Source organism: Sus scrofa, chromosome 14 (assembly GCF_000003025.6).
Source record: "Sus scrofa isolate TJ Tabasco breed Duroc chromosome 14, Sscrofa11.1, whole genome shotgun sequence".
Taxonomy (NCBI): domain Eukaryota; kingdom Metazoa; phylum Chordata; class Mammalia; order Artiodactyla; family Suidae; genus Sus; species Sus scrofa.
Window position 1 is genome coordinate 107,171,500 of NC_010456.5, and position 18,488 is coordinate 107,189,987.

Sequence of the window (18,488 nt, forward strand, 5' to 3'; positions counted from 1 at the left end):
TAAGGCTCCTACTATGGTGCCTCATACCTAGCAGATTATTTTCTGAGTGTTCCTACCTCATTTCCTAGGAAGAGACATTTGTACTTTAATTAAGAGAGCAATGTCCAGAACTAAGTGAAACCTATCCTTTAGAACAAAACAAATAATACAGCTAATAGCTAATGAAGGTTTATCATAGGCTATTATACTGAGTGGTTTTCGTTTGTTTTTGTCTTTTTAGGGCCGCACCCATGGCATACTGAGATTCCCAGGCTAGGGATCCAAACAGAGGTGTGCATTGAACCTGCGTCCTCATGGATGCTAGTCAGATTTGTTTCCGCTGAGCTACGATGGGAACTCCTATGCTGAGTGTTTTACATGTAATCTCAAAAAACCCATTTATGGATAAGTATTATCAAAGTTCTGAGAAGTTAAGATATCTTCCCCAGATCAAACAGCCAGCAGGTGGTGGAACCAAGGTCCAAATTCTGTTCCCTCTCTTATCCAAAAAAAGGCTATACTCTTATTCTCTAGGTAAACAAGTTCTCTGGTACTTTACTGTGCCAGCACTTCACCTCCAGGTGGACAGCCTGAGGATGCTGGCGGAGGGAGGGCAGTCCACTAGGACTTGGAGGCCAGACCCCCTTAGTTCTGTGGGGCCTGACTGCCCCCTAGCGTTAGGGGAATCTTAGGGCCATATGAATAATTTTGTAAATGCCCCTATAATGTATGAATATCCGGTATTATCCAGACAATTTTTATCACTATTTACCTTTAGTATTATGATTATTATTTCTAAGCAATAGAAAAACCTAAACCCAAGTAAAACATTTGAATAAAAACATTTGCTGAAGGCCTAAAAAAAATTTGCTGAGGGCTTTTTTCTCCCTCGCTGTGAGCTTCAGGATTGGTTGGTTCAGCAAACTTCTTTGCCAGGAGCTAGTGGCCAGAAAAGGGAAGTAGTAGGGCAGGACCACAGGACAGATTTCTGAATAAAAAGCCCCCATTCCTTTAGTACTGGAAGGCTGCCTGGGTTGGGGGGAATCCCTGTGAGGCTATGGCTGCCTCCTGGCCCTTTTGGAGATCTATTTTGGTGGAAAAAGGGAGAATCAGATGGTCCACGACACTACAGAAATGGACTAAGGCTGGAGTTCCCGTCCTGGCTCAGAGGTTAACAAACCCAACTAGCATCCATGAGGACACAGGTTTGATCCCTGGCCTCGCTCAACAGGTTAGGTATCCAGCATTGCTGTGAGCTGTGGTGTAGGTCTCAGATGCAGCTCAGATCATGAGTTGCTGTGGTGCTGTGGTGCTGTGGCTGTAGCCAAGGCCGGGGAGCTATAGCTCCGATTCGACCCCTAGCCTGGGAACCTCCATATACCACAGGTTCAGCCCTAAAAATACAAAATATAAAAGAACACGAAAGAAATGGGCTAGGGCTGAGGAAGCCGTTCCAGGGGGAGTGGACTTATTGGGTAACTGAGTTTCACCTGTATCTTCTGCTCTAAACTCACCCCCATCTCATGCCCAAAGAAGGGTGGCTCCCACAGAGGTTACACCTTCCAGCTGCCTGCCATGTTATCACCTTCCTGTTTACCCACTCGAACTTTGGCCCAGAACTGGCATATTCACTGCTCCCCAAACTTGGGTTTCACCCCACTGTGGGGTTTTGTTTCCCCAACCCCCTGCCAGAATCCTCTGCCCTCTCCTTATCCTGCGGCTTGTCCTTCCCAGGGCCCAGCTCCAGGCCTGCCTCCTCAGTGGAGTCTTCCCCAAGGGTTTGGCCTTCTTGGGTCACTTTCTATTTTCAATCCCAGGGGCACTTGTTGTCTGTTTGGGAGCTGATCATGGTCTTTGCTGTAGTTTCAGGCAGAAATCTGCTTATTGCCTTTTCAGGCAAGCTATGCCAGAACTCCCCACTCAGAGGGCAGAGCAGGCAGGGTAACTTGGCCGACCATGTACGGGTCTGGATGAGAGGTAGAGTCTGGAGCCAGCCTGGGAACATGCTGCACACGACACCATAATTCTTGTGTTCATAAAACATCCTCAAGAGGATAAGAAGAAACATGTAAGCAAGTGCTCATTTCTCTGGGAGGGCCCCCATGAGACAAGAAATCTTCCAATTGCAGACTGTCAGGCACCAAGAACCTTAAAAACAGGAGCTCGATGGAGGACGGATGGAGGGCTTAGAGCTGTCAATGAAGCAGGCGATCCTGAGGCAATGGGGCTGGCAGGATTACCCACAGTGAACTACGGATGCCAGGAGGGGCTACAGCCTTCCAAGTGGACAACGCGTGGATCTGGCACATGGAGAGCACGCTCGTGTCATTCACATCCACCACCTTCAGACCATCACCGTGTTTTCAGTCCTTGAGGTCTAGGGGCTTCATCTCATGCTTTCCTTTCCTCTCAGTCTGAGTTCCTCCCCTGGGGGTCTGCCTGTGCTACTTCCACTGACACCTGGCCTCTCTCCAGGTGGCCTCTCTCCAGAGGCCTCTCTCCCCAGTCAATTTCCAGAGAAGAGACTGTGTAAGAGCAGGGTGAGGGCCACAGTGAGGGAGAAAACTTGAACCAGAGCACAGAGGCTTTTCATAAGAACTTTATTTCTCAAAAAGGAGGGAAGAATCCAAAGTATTAAAATAATCCTCTAATTTTTGTTTTTTTTTGGGAAAGGAAAGGATGACAAAATAATTCGTAAAAAAATTTCAAGCACAATGGCTGCAGGTACTTCATCCTGAAACTTGTACCTCCTATCTGCAGCTCTGGGTTCCAACTGTGTCCAGGTAGTGGCAAGCCCCTGGATCCAGAGACTTTACTTATATTTACTCCAATAAATACAAAATGTCAATCTTCCCAGTGCAAATGATTTAGTCCTTTTTGTGATTGCTTATGATGAGAATGCTAAAAAGAAGAGCTGTCTCTCTTCTAAGTTCCAAATCTTTCCTTTTTGAAGATGACTAGGAGTATGAAAGAAATGAAACATGGAAAGACTTATTAGGTGTGACTGGCTCTTGTAACTACCAAATGCCAAGGGAGACTTTACCTCATTGAGGCGATAAAAGGTAAAAAGCAACCATGATTTTCCACTGCCTTTTATGTGGGGAAATGGCACCTTTCTGTTTCTATCACTGAAGGGAATTACACTATGTGAGGCAAAGTCCCCATCCGTAGCAATTAAGCAAAGTCCCTAACTACAGCGACTGTTATCTAACTTAGAAAGAAAGAGAGAGAGGAAGAAAAAGAGAGAGAAAGGAAGGAAAGAAGGAAGAAAGAAAGAAAAGGGTAAGCTGGAACGGAGTCTTTGGCCCAGGCTGATGTTGCCACAGAGCCCAGAAGCATCAAGGTGCACGTTCCAACAGGAGACCCTTCCAGGAAGCAGGAGACAAGAAGGCCTGGTCCATCCCCTGAGGTGCAGAAGACCATTTTAACTGGGAAGACCCCTCAAAACATGTCCGGCTCTCCTCTGAATGCTTTCAGTTGGTGTTTCTCTGGGGAACAGGGAGGTTCTCGTGAAGATACTTTAAGCTTCCGTGCTCTGAGAAGTCTGAGACCACGTGGTCCTCCCCTCGCAGCAGCCACTTGGTAGTAAGCAATCCTTCAAGTCCCACTGGTCCCCGGGCGTGGATTCGGGATGTACTGATTCCCACTTCAGCTCCTGTGGAAAAGCAGGGGGATGAGGATGTGGCACTCCCCTAGCCTCTGCTTCCTGTAGCCCATCAGGCTTACATCTTCTCCTTCTCACTAGGCACCTCTCCCCTTCCTCTTCTGACCCATCCTTGCCGTGCTAGCCTGATTTCCACTGTCCCCATAAATGTGTCCTCTGCTTGCTATAAATCACGGTCCTTCTTCTAAGGAAAGACAATGCATGGGCTTCTTTTTGGTACTGCATAGAAGTTCCATCTCCCTAAGTATCCTTTAAACTAGAGACAGTAAAGGACATGTTCTAGGTATTCTCCAGGATGCTTAGCATCTAGACACTCATGAGATTGGATACACAAAAGGGTACTATTCACTTCCCGCCGTCCAGCTCCAGCCTCAGACACCAGGCACCAGGGCTTTTCCTGTGTCTGGCTTCGTACAAGGTTCCCAAGCACTGTGTGCAGTGGAGGCAGTTCCCTCATTCATTACAACTTACTGAACAGGCACTGAGTTAGGCCCTGGGGACAAAGTAATAAATAATTGATGCAATTCTTATGGTCAAAAGAGCCAAGGAATAGCGCAGCAAATAATTCTGTGCAGTGACAGGGTGCAGAGAAGGGTGCTGGGAGAGAGACTGTGGGCAGGGTGGCAGCACCTTGGATACTGTGGTCAGGGGGAATTTCCCTAAGGAGGTGCCTTTGGCTAACACCTGAACAATGAGAAAGAGTTGGGAGGGGGGAGCTGTGGGAGGCGGGGAGGGGAGCTGCAGGCAGAGAGGAGCAAGGGCAAGGACTCGAGAGGGGATGTGCCTGGGTAAGTGGCTGGCAAGGAGACTGTGACCACTGGCTTCAAATCCTGGTTTAAGAGGGTAGAGACCGCATGAATTTTGGCATGTTGCCTAACCATCTCTTGCTTCAGTTTTTCCTTTTGGAAAAGGAGGAAAATATCAGAATCCATTATGTAGAACTAAGTGAGATAATGCATGTGATGCACTTAGTAGAGTGATACTGCCTGTCACTGTTATTAATGCATTTCACAGGAAGGGAACTCAACCAGAGCCTGAGCTTTAGCTCTGAGTGGGTGAAGGAAAGTATGGAGGGGTCTTTGCTCCTCCCACATCTTGGACTTGCACTTGAAAGCTGGGCACCTCAGCTCTTATAAGTATGCTGCTCTTTCTTCAAGAACATGGAATATAAAGATCAGCGCAAGCGATGTGATAATTAAATCATATCCCACCTCAACAGAAATATGGAGCTAAAAATAAGAGTCCAATGACTAAGAGTAATTGAGCAAAATTCCCTTTAATAACCTTTAGCATTTCAGTGAGAACTACTTCTCTAGGCAGATCATCTATTCAAAAGTTCAGAGAAATTAAAGTGTGTTACATAGTTGAAATATTCTCAGATGTGCCATAAATGCCTTATTGGAGCTCTGTATAATGGTACCCCTGAAAACCAGAGACTGTCTGGAAAATTCTTAATACTACTGGCGGTGGAGATTACATTACTAATGATGAAAGGGAAAGGGTGTCTTTCTGAAGCTTTCTGTTCCATATACTGATTTATTTATTTATTTATTTTTTATTTTTATTTTATTTTTTGTCTTTTTGTCTTTCTAGGGCCGCATCCTCAGCACATGGAGGTTCCCAGGCTAGGGGTCTGATCCGAGCTGTAGCCCTGGCCTAGCCAGAGCCACAGCAACTCGGGATCTGAGCCTCATCTGTGACCTACACCACAGCTCACAGCAACGCTGGATCCTTAACCCACTGAGCGAGGCCAGGGATCGAACCCACAACCTCATGGTCCCTAGTCAGATTCATTAACCACTGAGCCATGACAGGAACTCCTGATTTATTTTTATTTTATTTTTCTTTTTAGGGCAACACCCGTGGCATATGGAGGTTCCCAGGCTAGGGGTCGAATTGGAGCTGTAGCTACCAGCCTACGCCACAGCCACAGCAACGTGGGATCCAAACCAAGTCTACAACCTACACCACAGCTCACAGCAACGCTGGATCCTTAACCCACTGAGCAAGGGATCAAACCCGCATTCTCATGGATACCAGTCAGGTTCGCTAACAGCCGAGTCATGACGGGAACTCCTCCAAATACTGACTTAGAAGTCAACCTTGTGCCTCTGGGCTTACCTGTTTGTTTTTTGCAGCTGACACTTCAGCCCAGCCTAGGTACCAATACCTTCTTTTGTCCTGCCCTTGGGAACCCTGGCATGCACAACTGTCAAAACCCATGAACGCAGACACACTGAGGCCTGCCACAAGTGGTGGTAATGACCTAGGCTCTGGACTTGCTCAAGTTTGGGTCTGAGTGGCAGCTGTATGACCTGGGGCAGGTTACTTCATTTCTTTGAATCTCAGTTTCCTCATTTATGAAAAAGGAAATACAAATACTTACCTTCTTGACATGTGAAATGCCTAAAACGCAGATCTTGTACCACCTCACGGGAGGGTTACCATGCTCTCATAAGCCCACCTCCCAGTCTGTCTCCATTATCCTGAACCCGCGTGTGACTAGAAAGGCCAGGTGTCTCCTCCACCCTCACTGTGCTCCTCGGGCCACACAGTGGTTCATAAGGGACTCTTTTCTCCCCAACCGGACTCCCCCTTACCCAGTCCAAAGCGGTAGCCATCAGAGAAGCGAGTGCTGGCATTCCAGAACACACAGGCGCTATCCACATGCTGGAGGAAGAACTCTGCTGTCTTTTCTGCAGCATAAAGGGAAAAAATTGAGTTAGGATGGACAGTGGAGAACATTCCTGCTTCTAGCCACTCAACAGCCTGACCAGGGCAGGGTCCAGGTCCTTGAGGCGCTTCCCCACCTATTAAACATGCGGACTTTGAAAAATCGAAAAAAGGAAGAAAGCAAACCAGCTTCATCAGTTATATTGTTGAAGGAGCAGGTCCTGGGAAAGACTGGGTTGGAATCCAGATCTCCTTGCAGACATACCTACCTTCAGTGCTGCCATGGCCTGCCTATACTATCTACTTACATGGCCTGGGCCAAATGCCTAAGTCTCAGATACAACTCCACACCCACAGCTGGGTGACTGTAGGCAGGTCTCTGAACCTCTCTGAGCCTGAGTACAATGGGGACTGATGATAGTACCCAGCTGGGGGTAGGGTAAAATGAATGGACAGCCATAGAGCATGCATCCCAAAGCCTAAATATTAGCTGTTGTCACTAATGGTGACAGTCTGAGTTCCCAGTAAACTGCCTTAGTTCCCTGAGGGGCTATACTGGCTTCCTTTCTTATTGGGCCTCCAGTGCCTGACACCCAGGCATGTCTCTTAGTGTTCACTGTGGAGGGAAAATATGACCACAGAGAGCTGGTTTTGCCATAAACTAGCTGGTTCTGTGCTTAACTTCCTGAGCCTTGATTTCCTCAGCTGTAAAACAGGTTTATTCCAAGAGCCTGGAAAGACTGCTGTGTAGATTAAATAGTAACATCTCTGACACAGAGGGCGCCACGTCTGAAGTGGAACTAATCACCTCTTCCCTGCCTCCTCGCATGGGGCCACTGTGACAACGCAATGAGGTAACAGGTGTAAAAGCACTCAGCAAACCAGCAAATGCTACCAATATGTTATCACCATCAGTTCACTGATATTTTGTTTTCCTGCAGGCCAAGAGGGGCTGAGAAGAGCAGAGCTGCCTTGGAAATCAAGGCAGAAGAAGCAGACCCCGTGTGCTGAAGCCTCTGCACACTGACCGTTCTCTGTGACGATGACATCTGTGTGGGAGCTGCCGTACTTGTGGATGTGGTCGATGGCCTCCTGCACGCTGTCCACCACTTCTATGCACAGTTCCAGGTCCCCGTACTCAGTTCGGAGAGACTTCACTTCAGAGGGGCTGAAGGTCAGATAGGAGGCGAACTTTGGGCCTGCATGAATCTTCACCTGGAACAGAGGAAGTTTGGGGGCAACAACATAAACACAGTAGAAACATGTAAGTGCATACTCCTCCTTCTGAGATCCAGAGCAAGACAAGCCTGAAGACAATGAGCCTGGGGCTCCTGTGCCTGGAAACTAAACTAGTTTCTGTTTCCTTTTAGAGGCAGCCCCTACCCCCTAGGATGTTCCGCTTTGGAAAATGCTGACGGCCACTTGCCAGCAATGGGCCCCCAGTAAAACTGGAGCAGGGATTTAAACAGGAAGCTCTCGAATGTGAAGAATGTGCAAGGCATTTAACAGGCTAGCGACATAAGCCCTTGACTGCTGGCATTTTACTAAAATGAACACATGACTATAAAAATCCCACTCCCTGCATGTGGGACTTCGGCACTGGATCAGGTGGAAAAAGGGAGACATCACCAACGCACTTCTACTCCCTTCACCCTGGAAAAATCCTAGGTGTACTTTAGAGGGAAATGGTACTTGGCTGGTAACCACAGTTTATAGTTACATCTTTGACTTACACCTCTGTCTGGCCCCATCTCTAGGTTCAGCTCAGGTCCAGACTGGGCTAATCCTGCTCCTGGCTGGAGGAACTATAAGCTCCTGAAGTTGGTCACTGAGAACCCCAGTCACAAGTATGATCCCACTTAGGCCTTGTCCTCTGAGACCTCCACAGGGTGGTGTTCATGCCTTGATTCCTTGGGACCAAGCTCTTGCCTTAGCTCACATCAGGGCAAGTGGTGTTTGTCCTGTCCTTACTGCTCCTGAGGCTCTGTGTGGTTTCCTAGCTGGGATCCCACTTCCTCCAGGCCTGGATCCAACTACGTTGTTCAGGGGCCAGAACCCCAGCCCTCTGCAAGTTGTGCTCTGGTTTACTTCCTGCTCTATAAGGTGCTGCATGAGTACACATACTGGCTCACTGTGACTCGAGGAATTTCAAGGCAATCCTTAGCACGAATGAGGATATCGTGGGTTTGTCTGAATCAGGACTGGGGGTTTTACTCCTGGATAAAGGAGAGCTTTTCTCCTGTCTTATTGAGTCCAGTCCAGCCTGGCACTTGGCATATACACAAGTGCTCAAATAGGCCACTTGTGTCAAGTCAGGCCCCAAATGTAATCTAACTCCCCTGTCATTTGTAGGGTACATTTTCATTTTCAAAACTGTCCTTTCGGGTTCTCACTGGGACCATGCCACATTTATAAACTGGCTGAATCCTTCGGTTTCCAGCAGAGGGATGAAAGGGAAGAGACACATGCTCGGGGTCAAAGCAACCAAAGCCAGCAGTCACTTTCTCTACTACTGTGCTAGTTTACATCATTCTAAAAGAGCACCATGAAATCAGATATTAAAGCTTAAGTGCATCCTGACAGAAAATTTAAGATTATCCATTTTTGGAGTTTCCTGGTGGTCTAGTGAGTTAAGGATCTGGTACTGTCGCTGCTGTGGTGCAGGTTTGATCCCTAGCCCAGAAACTTCTGCATGTAGTAGTCATGGCCAAGAAAAAAAAAAGTCCATTTTTCTCTGGGGAGCATCTATTTCCTTACAATTAGGAATTTAGGATTAACCTATTTGAAACTTACTAGCATTGGTTATTTACAACCTTAATGACATGGTATGAAAATAATCCAGAGAGAATATTACACAGATTGCTCACTCCCAAATATCACTATATTAGTCAGTACATTAATATTGGTAATTGAAGACATTTGTGGAGAGATAGATGTATAAAATTTTTGGTTTGAAAAATTTCTGCACAATCTTTTCAAATCAAATCCAAACATAAATTTTATGTTGTCTGGGTAAGGGTTGCAGGAAAGAGTCCATTCAATGGGCAGTCATGGCATCTGCCTTACCTTTGAACCCTCTTAGCACTGAACACACTTCCCTTCGGAACGAAGCTATTTGTATATGGGTCTTCTCCATCTACTAGGCTGTCAGAAACACAGGCATGTCTTAACTCATTCTGTGTACTCAGCACAGAACTTTGTACATGGCAGATGCTCAAAAACATTGCTTCTCAAATTGCCTTAAATGGTATGCCAGCTGCTCCCAGTCTAATCCCACAGGCTTCTAAATCTCGGAAGGAAAGATTCAGAAGTGAGGGACTTGCCCTACCTGTTCCACTCTCAGCATGTCAATGATCTGGTCAAACAATGGTGTTCTCAGCAGATCTCGGTGGATTAAGAGGGTCTCCAAAGCATTACAGGCGGCTGGATATTCACATTTAGAGTCTCTGACTGAAAGAGGATAAAGAATTGTTTCTATTACATGATCCAGAGTCACTGAGGTCGTGACAAATATTTTACCTGCATAAAACAGGGGACCCCATCAAGCTCACCTAGTCTGGTGGCCTTGTCGACACTAGCCTCTGAATCCACATACATGTGGCAGATCCCTTCACTGTGCCCCATCACTGGAATGCCCTTAGCAGCTTTCTGGATGTCTCTGACCAGCTGGGAAGAGCCACGTGGGATGATGAGATCTATCATTTTGTCTAGGCGGCAAAGGTCTTCCACTTCTTCTCTGGTATTCACCTGAAGAGGCAGACAAGGAAAAGATAAAGAGGTAACATCTTCTGACCATACAAAATATGGACGCAGCAGAATCCCTTTTACTGACAAATGTCTGTACCTCTTGAGAACTAAGTCTGGTACTGTGAAAACTTATTCCAAAAACAAGACTAAGTTCCTGATCATGGGAACTTAAAAGGTATCCAACAAATGCTTATCAAACCCTATATTAAGTGCTGTGCTCTGCACTACAAAACAAGCAGGACAGAGCTCACGTCTAGTAGGGAAGACAAGACTAGGACAGGACTAGTCATTTTTAAAATGCCAGAAGAGGTACAAAGTGCTATCTCTGGAAGGTCAAGGAGGAACAGAGCATGCCAGGCTATGAGGATTACAAAAGGAAGTGGCTGCCCCATTGGCTCTCCAGTGACAACCTTAATGACATGTCAGGTCTTGCTAGGGAGTCATGGTTCTCCACGACTTTGCTGGCCAGATTGACTAAAGTGCTTGTGTTAGGACAGTGAGATTATGGGCACTTTTTTTCTTCCTCTTGATATTTATACTGTCATATTACTAATAATAGAAATACAAATATATGTATAAGAAGGTTCATGGCAACTTTAATCTGCATAGCTCCAAACTGGAATAAACCCAAATGTCCATCAAGAGAAGAAAGGATAAGCGGTCGTACATGCATGTAAATGGAAAACCACATGGCAATAGAAAACAGAATACTGCTAGATGCAACATTATGAATGAGTCCTATGGACATAACAAAACAGAAGAAATACAGCATGATAGAGTACGTTTTGTATGAATTCATTTATGTGAAGTTCAAGAGCAGGCAAAAGAAATAATGTGAAAGAAGTAAAAAAAAAATGGTTACTGATATTCAGAGACAAGATGGTGGAGTAGGACTCGAGCTCACCTCTCACGAAAATACCAAAATTACAACTAACTGCTGAACAACCATCAACAAAAGAGACTAGAAGCTACCAAAAAAGTTATCTTACACCCAGGACATAAAAGAAGCCACAGTGAGATGGTAGGAGGAGTGTTTTTATAATATAAGCAATCCCATAACAGCCAGGTAGGTAACCTACACACCAGAAAACAACTATATCATGGAGGCTTTCCCACAGGAGTGAGAGTTCCAAAACCCACAACAGGTTCCCCAGCCTGGGGGTCTAGCATTGGAGGAAGAGCCCCTGGAGCATGTGGTATTCAGGACCAGTGGGGCTTGAGCACAGTAACTCCAGAGAACTGGGGGAGAGACTCCAGTCTTGGAGGGCGCACACAGGATTTCACATTCACTGGGTCTCAGGGCAAAGCAGGGACTCCATGAGAATGTGGGTCAGATGGTTGGGTCTTGGAGGTTCTCCTGGAAAAGCAGGAGTTAACTGTAGTTCACTATGGGGGCAGGACATTGGAGGCAGAGGTCCCAGGGAATAATCATCCCTGTAAGCGCCCCAGAGGCTGCCATTTTGGAAAAATCAGGTCCCGCCCACCAGGGCTGAGGAGCCCCAGGCTAAACAAACAGGGTGGGAACACAGCCCCACCCATCAGCAAACAGGCTGCCTAAAGTCCTCCAAGGCACAGAGCTGCCTCTAATCACATGCAGAGACAAAGCCCCACCCAACATATGGACAAGACTCAGCCTCACCTACCAGTGGACAGGCACCAGTTCCTCCCATCAGGAAGCCTGCCATGAGTCCCTATATCAACTTCAACCACAAGGGGGCAGACACCAGAAGCAAGAGAGGCTACAATCCTGTAGGCTGCAAAAAGGAGTCCATGCAGAAAGCTAAATAAAATGAAACAGCAGATATGAGCCAGATGAAGGAACAAGGGAAAAAACCCCAGAACAACAGCTAAGTGAAATGGGAGATAAGCAACCTACATGAAAAAGACTTTAGAGTAATGACAGTAAGGAAGATCTAAGATCTTGAAGAAAACTGGAGGGCAAGATCAATAAATTAAAACAAACATTTAACAAAGAAACAGAAGATTTAGGGAATTAACAAGGAGGGATGAACAACACAATAACTGAAATGAGAAACTCACTAGGAGGAACCAAGAGCAGAATATACAGGCTGAAGAATGAATAACTGAGGTTGAAGACAGACTGGTGGAAATCACTGACATGGAATAGAATAAAGAAAGAGGGATGAAAAGAAATGAGGACAGTCTAAGAGAACTCTGGGAAACATTAAACACACCAACTTTTGCATTATAAGGGTGCCAGAAGGAGTAAAGAGAAAGGGCCAGAGAAAATATTTGAAGAGATAATAGCCGAAAACTTCCCTGACATGGGAAAGGAATCACTTACTCAAATCCAGAAAGCACAATGAATACCATATAGAATAAATCCAAGGAGGAACACCACAAGACACTTATTAATCAAACTGACCAAAATTAAAGACAAAGAAAATACTGAAAGCAGCTAAGTAAATGCAATAGCACACAAGGAAACCCTGACAAGGTTATCAGCCTATTTTCCAGCAGAAACTCTGCAGCCCAGAAGAGAGTGGGACAATACATTTAAAACGGTGAAACAAAAAACCTACAAACAAGAATACCTTACCCAGCAAGGCTCTCATTCAGATTTGAAGGAGAAATCAAAAGCTTTACAGACAAGCAAAAGTGAGAATTCAGCATGACCAAACCAGCTTTACAAGAAACACTAAAGGAACTTCTCTAGGCAAAAAAGAAAAGGCCACAACTAGAAAGATTACAAATAAGAAAGCTCACCAGTAAAGGCAAACATATAGTAAAGGTAGGAAATCATCCACACACAAATATAATATCAAAACCAGCTACTGTGAGAAAAGGAGGGTATAAATGCAGGATACTGGAGATAAGCATTTGTAATTAAAAGACCAGCAATTTAAAACAATCTTGTACAAATATACAGACTCCAGTATTAAAACCTCGTGATAACCACAAACCAAAAATCTACAATAGCTACAACACAAGTAAGAAAAAGCAATCCAGAGTTCCTGTCATGGCAGAGTGGAAACAAATCTGACTAGGAACCATGAGGTTAAGGGTTCAATCCCTGGCCTCGCTCAGTGGGTTAAGGATCTGGTGTTGCCCTGAGCTGTGGGTCGCAGACATGGCTTGGATCCTGTGTTGCTATGGCTGTGGCATAGGCTGGCAGCTGTAGCTCTGATTTGATCCCTAGCCTGGGAACCTCCATATGCTGCGGGTACAGCCCTAAAAAGCAAATGAATAAATAATATGAATAAATAAAAATTAAAAAGTTGCAATTCTCACTTAAAAAATGAAAAAAAAGAAAAAAAATAGATTAAAAAAAAGAAAGAAAAAGCAATCCAAACACAACTCTAAAGATAATCATCAAACCACAAGAGAAGAGAACAAAGAAGAAGGGAAGGAAAAACACCAACAAGAAGAAATCCAAAACAATTAACAAATGGTAATAAAAAAGAGCCGTGTGTGTGTATATTGTTTATATAAGACACCCACTTCAATTCTAGGTACATACAAACTGAAAGTGAGAGGATGGAAGAAGATATTCCATGCAAACGGAAATCAAAAGCAAGCTGGAGTAGCAACTCTCATATTAGACAAAATAAACTTTAAAGATGGTTACAAGAGACAAAGAAGGAGATCACATAAAGATCAAAGGATCAATCCAAAAGGAAGATATACTAATTGTAAACATATATGCACCCAACATAGAAGTACCTCAATATAGGCAACTGCTAACAGCCATAAAAGGAGAAATCGACAATAACACAATTATAGTGGGGGCTTTAACAGCCCAGTTACAGCAACTGACAGATCATCAGACAGAAAATCAACAAAGAAACACTCCTGAAATGATGCATTAGACCAGATGAACTTAATACATGTTTACAGAACATTCCATCTGAAAGCAGCAGAATACACATTCTTCTCAAGCACACATGGAGCATTCTCTAGGATATACCACATTCAGGGACACAAGTCAAGCCTCCATCAATTTAAAAAAATGAGAATCTTGGAGCAGTGGTTAATGAATCCGACTAGGAACCACGAGGATGCAGGTTCAATCCCTGGCCTTGCTCAGTGGGTTGATGATCCGGTGTTGCTGTGAGCTGTGGTGTAGGTTGCAGACATGGCTCGGATCCCATGTTGCTATGGCTCTGACATAGGCCGGTGGCTACAGCTCCGATTAGACCCCTAGCCTTGGAAGCTCCACATGCCGTGGGAGTGGCCCAAGAAATGGCAAAAAGACAAAAAAACAAACAACAAAAAAACTGGAATCTTATTAAGAATTTTTTCTAACAACGCTACAAGACTAGAAATCAACGATGAGAAAAAAACGGCAGAAAACACAAACATGGGGAAACTAACTAAACAACCAATGGATCACTGAAGAAACCAAAGAGGAAAGCAAATATCTAGAGACAAATAAAAATGAAAACACACTTATCCAAAACCTACAGGATGAGGCAAACACAGCTCTAAGAGGGAAGTTCAGAGCAATACGAGCCTACCCCAGGAAATAAGAAAAATCTCAAACAACCTAACCTTACACCTAAAGTTACTAGAGAAAGAACAAACAAACAAAACCCAAAGTGAGTAGAAGGAAAGAAATCATAAAGATCAGAGCAGAAATAAATGAAATTAAAATGCAAAAAACAGTAGAAAAGACCAATGAAACTAAAAGCTGGTTTTTTGAAAAGATCAACAAAATTGATAAACTGTTAGCCAGACTCATCGTGAAAAAAAGAGAGGGCTCAAAGCAATAAAATTATAAATGAAAAAGGAGAAGTTACTACAGACATCATAGAAATAGAAAGGATCATAAGAAACTACTATAAGCAGCTACATGCCAATAAAATGGACATCCTAGAAGAAATGGACAAATTCTTAGTTAGGTACAACCTTCAAAGACTGAACCAGGAAGAAACAGAAGAGATGAACAGACCATCCATAAGTACTGAATCTGTGATTTAAAAAAACCAGGAAACAAAAAAACCTCCCAAAAAACAAAAGTCCAGGACTGGATGCTTCACAGGTAAATTCTATCAAACATTTAGTGACGAGTTAACACTCATCCTTCTGAAACTTTTCCAAAAAACTGAGGAAGGAACATTCCCAAACTCATTCTATGAAGCTGCTATCACCCTGATACCCAAACCAGACAAAGATACCACCAAAAGAGAAAATTACAGGCCAGTATCACTGATGAACATAGATGCAAAAATCCTCAACAAAATACTAGCAAACTGAATCCAACAATACATTAAAAGAATCATACACCACGACCAAGAGGGATTTATTCTAGGGATGCAAGAATTTTTCAACAGTCACAAATCAGTCATGTGATACACCATTTTAACAAAGAATAAAACCCACATGATCATCTCAACAGAGGCAGAAAAAGCTTTGACAAAATCTAACAATCATTTATGATAAAAACCCTACAGAAAGTGGGCATAGAGGGAACCTATCTCAACCTAATAAAAGCTATATATGACAAACCTACAGCTAACATCATTCTCAATGGTGAAGAGCTGAAGGCATTTCCACTAAGATCAGGAACAAGAGAAGGATGTCCACTCTGATCACTTATTCAGCATAGTTTTGGAAATCCAAACCATGCCAATCAGAGAGGAAAAATAAAGAAAAGGAATCTAAATTGGAAAAGAAGAAGTAAAACTGTTGCTGTTTGTAGATAACAAGACACTATACATAGAAAATCCTAAAGATGTTTTCAGAAAACTATTAGAGCACATCAGTGAATTTGGTAAAGTTGCAGGGTACAAAACTAATACACAGAAATCTTTTGCATTCCTATACACTAACAATGAAAGAGCCAAAAGAAATTAAGGAAATAATCCCATTTACCATTGCATAAAAAAAAAAATTAAATACCTAGGAATAAACCTACGTAGAGACAAAAGACCTATATTCTGAGAATTATAAGATGCTGATGAAAGAAATCAAAGATGATACAAATATATTGAAAGATATACCATGCTTTGGGACTGGAAGAATCAATTTTGTCAAAATGACTATACTACCCAAGAAAATCTACAGATTCAACACAATTCCTATCAAATTACCAATGGTGTTTTTCACAGAACTAAAAATTTCTATGGAAACACAAAAGACCTTGAATAGCCAAAGCAATCCTGAGAAAGAAAAATGGAGCTGGAGGCTCCCTGACTTCAAACTATACTACAAAGCTACAGTCATCAAAACTGTGATATTAGCACAAAAACAGAAACATAGATCAATGGAACAGGATAGAAAGCGCAGAAATAAACGCACACCTATGGTCAACTAATCTATGACAAAGGAGGCAAAAACATACAATGGGAAAAAGACAGTCTCTTCAATAAGTGCTGGGAAAACTGGACAGCTACATGTCCATAACACTCTCTAACACCATACACAAAAGTAAACTTAAAATGGATTAAGGACCTAAATGTAAGACTAGATACTACAGGACTCTTGGAGGGAAACATAGGTAGGACACTAATATAAATCACAGTAATATCTTTTCAGATCCTCCTCCTAGAATAATGAAAATAAAAACAAAAATTAAAAAATGGGACCTAGGAGTTCCCATCGTGGTGCAGTAGAAACGAATCTAAGAACTATGAAGTTGCAGGTTCAATCCCCAGCCTCACTCAGTGTGCTAAAGATCCCGAGTTGCTGTGAGCTGAGGTGTAGGTCGCAGACTAGGCTTGGATCCCATGTTGCTGTGGCTGTGGTATAGGCCGGCAGCTGTAGCTCTGATTAGACCCCTAGCCTGGAAACCTCCATATGCCGCAGGTGTGGCCCTCAAAAGACAAAAAGACCAAAAAAAAAAGGGACCTAATTACACTTAAAAGTTTCTGCACAGCAAAGGAAACTATAAACAAAATAAAAAGACAACCCACAGAATGGGAGAAAATATTTGTAAACCAAGTGACTGATGAGATTAATTTCCAAAATATACAAACAACTCATACAGCTCAGTATCAAAAAAACAAACAACCCAATCAAAAAATGGGCAGAAGATCTAAACAGACATTTCTCTAAAGAAGACATATAGATGGCCAAAAAACACATGAAAAGATGTTCAATATTGTTAATTATTAGAGAAACACAAATCAAAACGACTATGAGGTACCACCTTACACCAGCCAGAATGGCCATCATCAAAATGTCTACAAGCAATACATGCCAGAGAAGGTACGGAGAAAAGGGAACCTTACTACACTGTTGCTGGGAATATGAATCAGTACATCCACTATGGAAAACAGTACGGAGGTTCTTCAGAAAACTAAAAATAGAACTACCACATGATCTAGCAATCCCAGTCCTGGGCATCTATCTGGAGAAAACCATAATTTTAAAAGATACATGCTCCCCAATGTTCACTACAGCACTATTTACAAAAGCCAAGACATGGAAGCAAGCTAAATGTCCATCCACAGAGGAATGGATAAAGAAAATGTGGTACATATACACAATGGAATATTACTCGATTATCAAAGGAGTCAGGTGGGGGAGAAGAAGGGACTGAGGGTTTGGGACTGGCATATGCACACTGTAGTATATGAAATGACTGGCCAATGGAGACCTGCTGTATAGCACAGGGAACTCTATTCAATATTCTATGATAATCTATATAGGAAAAAGAATCTGAAAAAGAGTAGATGTGTGTATACGTATAAGTGAATCACTTTGTTGTATAGCAGAAATTATTACATTGTTAATTATACTTCAACAAAACTTTAAAAAATGAAAAAAAGTGGTTATCTGGTGGTGGGGGTGGGGTATACTAATCGAAAAAGGCACAAGGGAGCCTTCAGGGTGTTGGCAATGTTCCATATCTTGACGTGGTGGTTACATGCGTATGTGTGTATATATATGGACAAAATCATAGCATTGTTCACATAAGATTAGGATACTTTACTGTATGTATGTTATCAATATAATGGAGAAAAAGTAGGAAACCTGTCAATTTAAACCAAGATTTGTCATAGTTGGCGATTGAACCCCTTGAAGTCTATGCTCTTTCTACCCACAACATTGCTATGAGAATAACCCAGTCTCATCAGGAATCCCGTAACAGGATGCCTACTAGCAACCAACGAATCCTGGAATGTTGCTGCGAGTGGGCCTCAAGGAAAAAAAGAGAAGGATCCGGAGTCAGTCTAGCTCCAAACCTAAATTCTACCACAGACGGTGTGATTTTGGGTGACTTATTTTTCCTCCATTTACAAAATGGACCTAATAGTTAATGGTATTTTTTCATACAGCTGTTATAAGGACTAAATGAGATAGTGGATGAAAGTACCTTGCCCATAGTACTCAATAAAACTATCTAATTACCCTTCCCATAGTAGACGCTCAATAAAACTATCTAATATCTCCACTGGAAGATATTAGAAGAGATTGACACAATGGTTAAACAATCACCATAATCATAACAGTGATAACA

The 18,488-nt window shown here is 43.2% G+C and overlaps 1 protein-coding gene across 2 annotated transcripts in view; it reads right to left on the reverse strand.

Moving 5' to 3' along the window:
• ALDH18A1 (aldehyde dehydrogenase 18 family member A1) overlaps positions 2,563-18,488 on the reverse strand; it is a 47,312-nt gene continuing 31,386 nt past the window's right edge. For both annotated transcript variants that reach the window (XM_001927529.6, XM_005671336.3), the window contains exons 14-18: positions 9,868-10,063; positions 9,645-9,766; positions 7,345-7,531; positions 6,244-6,339; positions 2,563-3,634 (exon numbers count right to left, since the gene is read on the reverse strand). In XM_001927529.6, the coding sequence (XP_001927564.2) occupies positions 3,453-3,634; positions 6,244-6,339; positions 7,345-7,531; positions 9,645-9,766; positions 9,868-10,063 (783 nt within the window). In that variant the 3' untranslated portion in view covers positions 2,563-3,452. The remainder of the gene's footprint in view (positions 3,635-6,243; positions 6,340-7,344; positions 7,532-9,644; positions 9,767-9,867; positions 10,064-18,488) is intronic.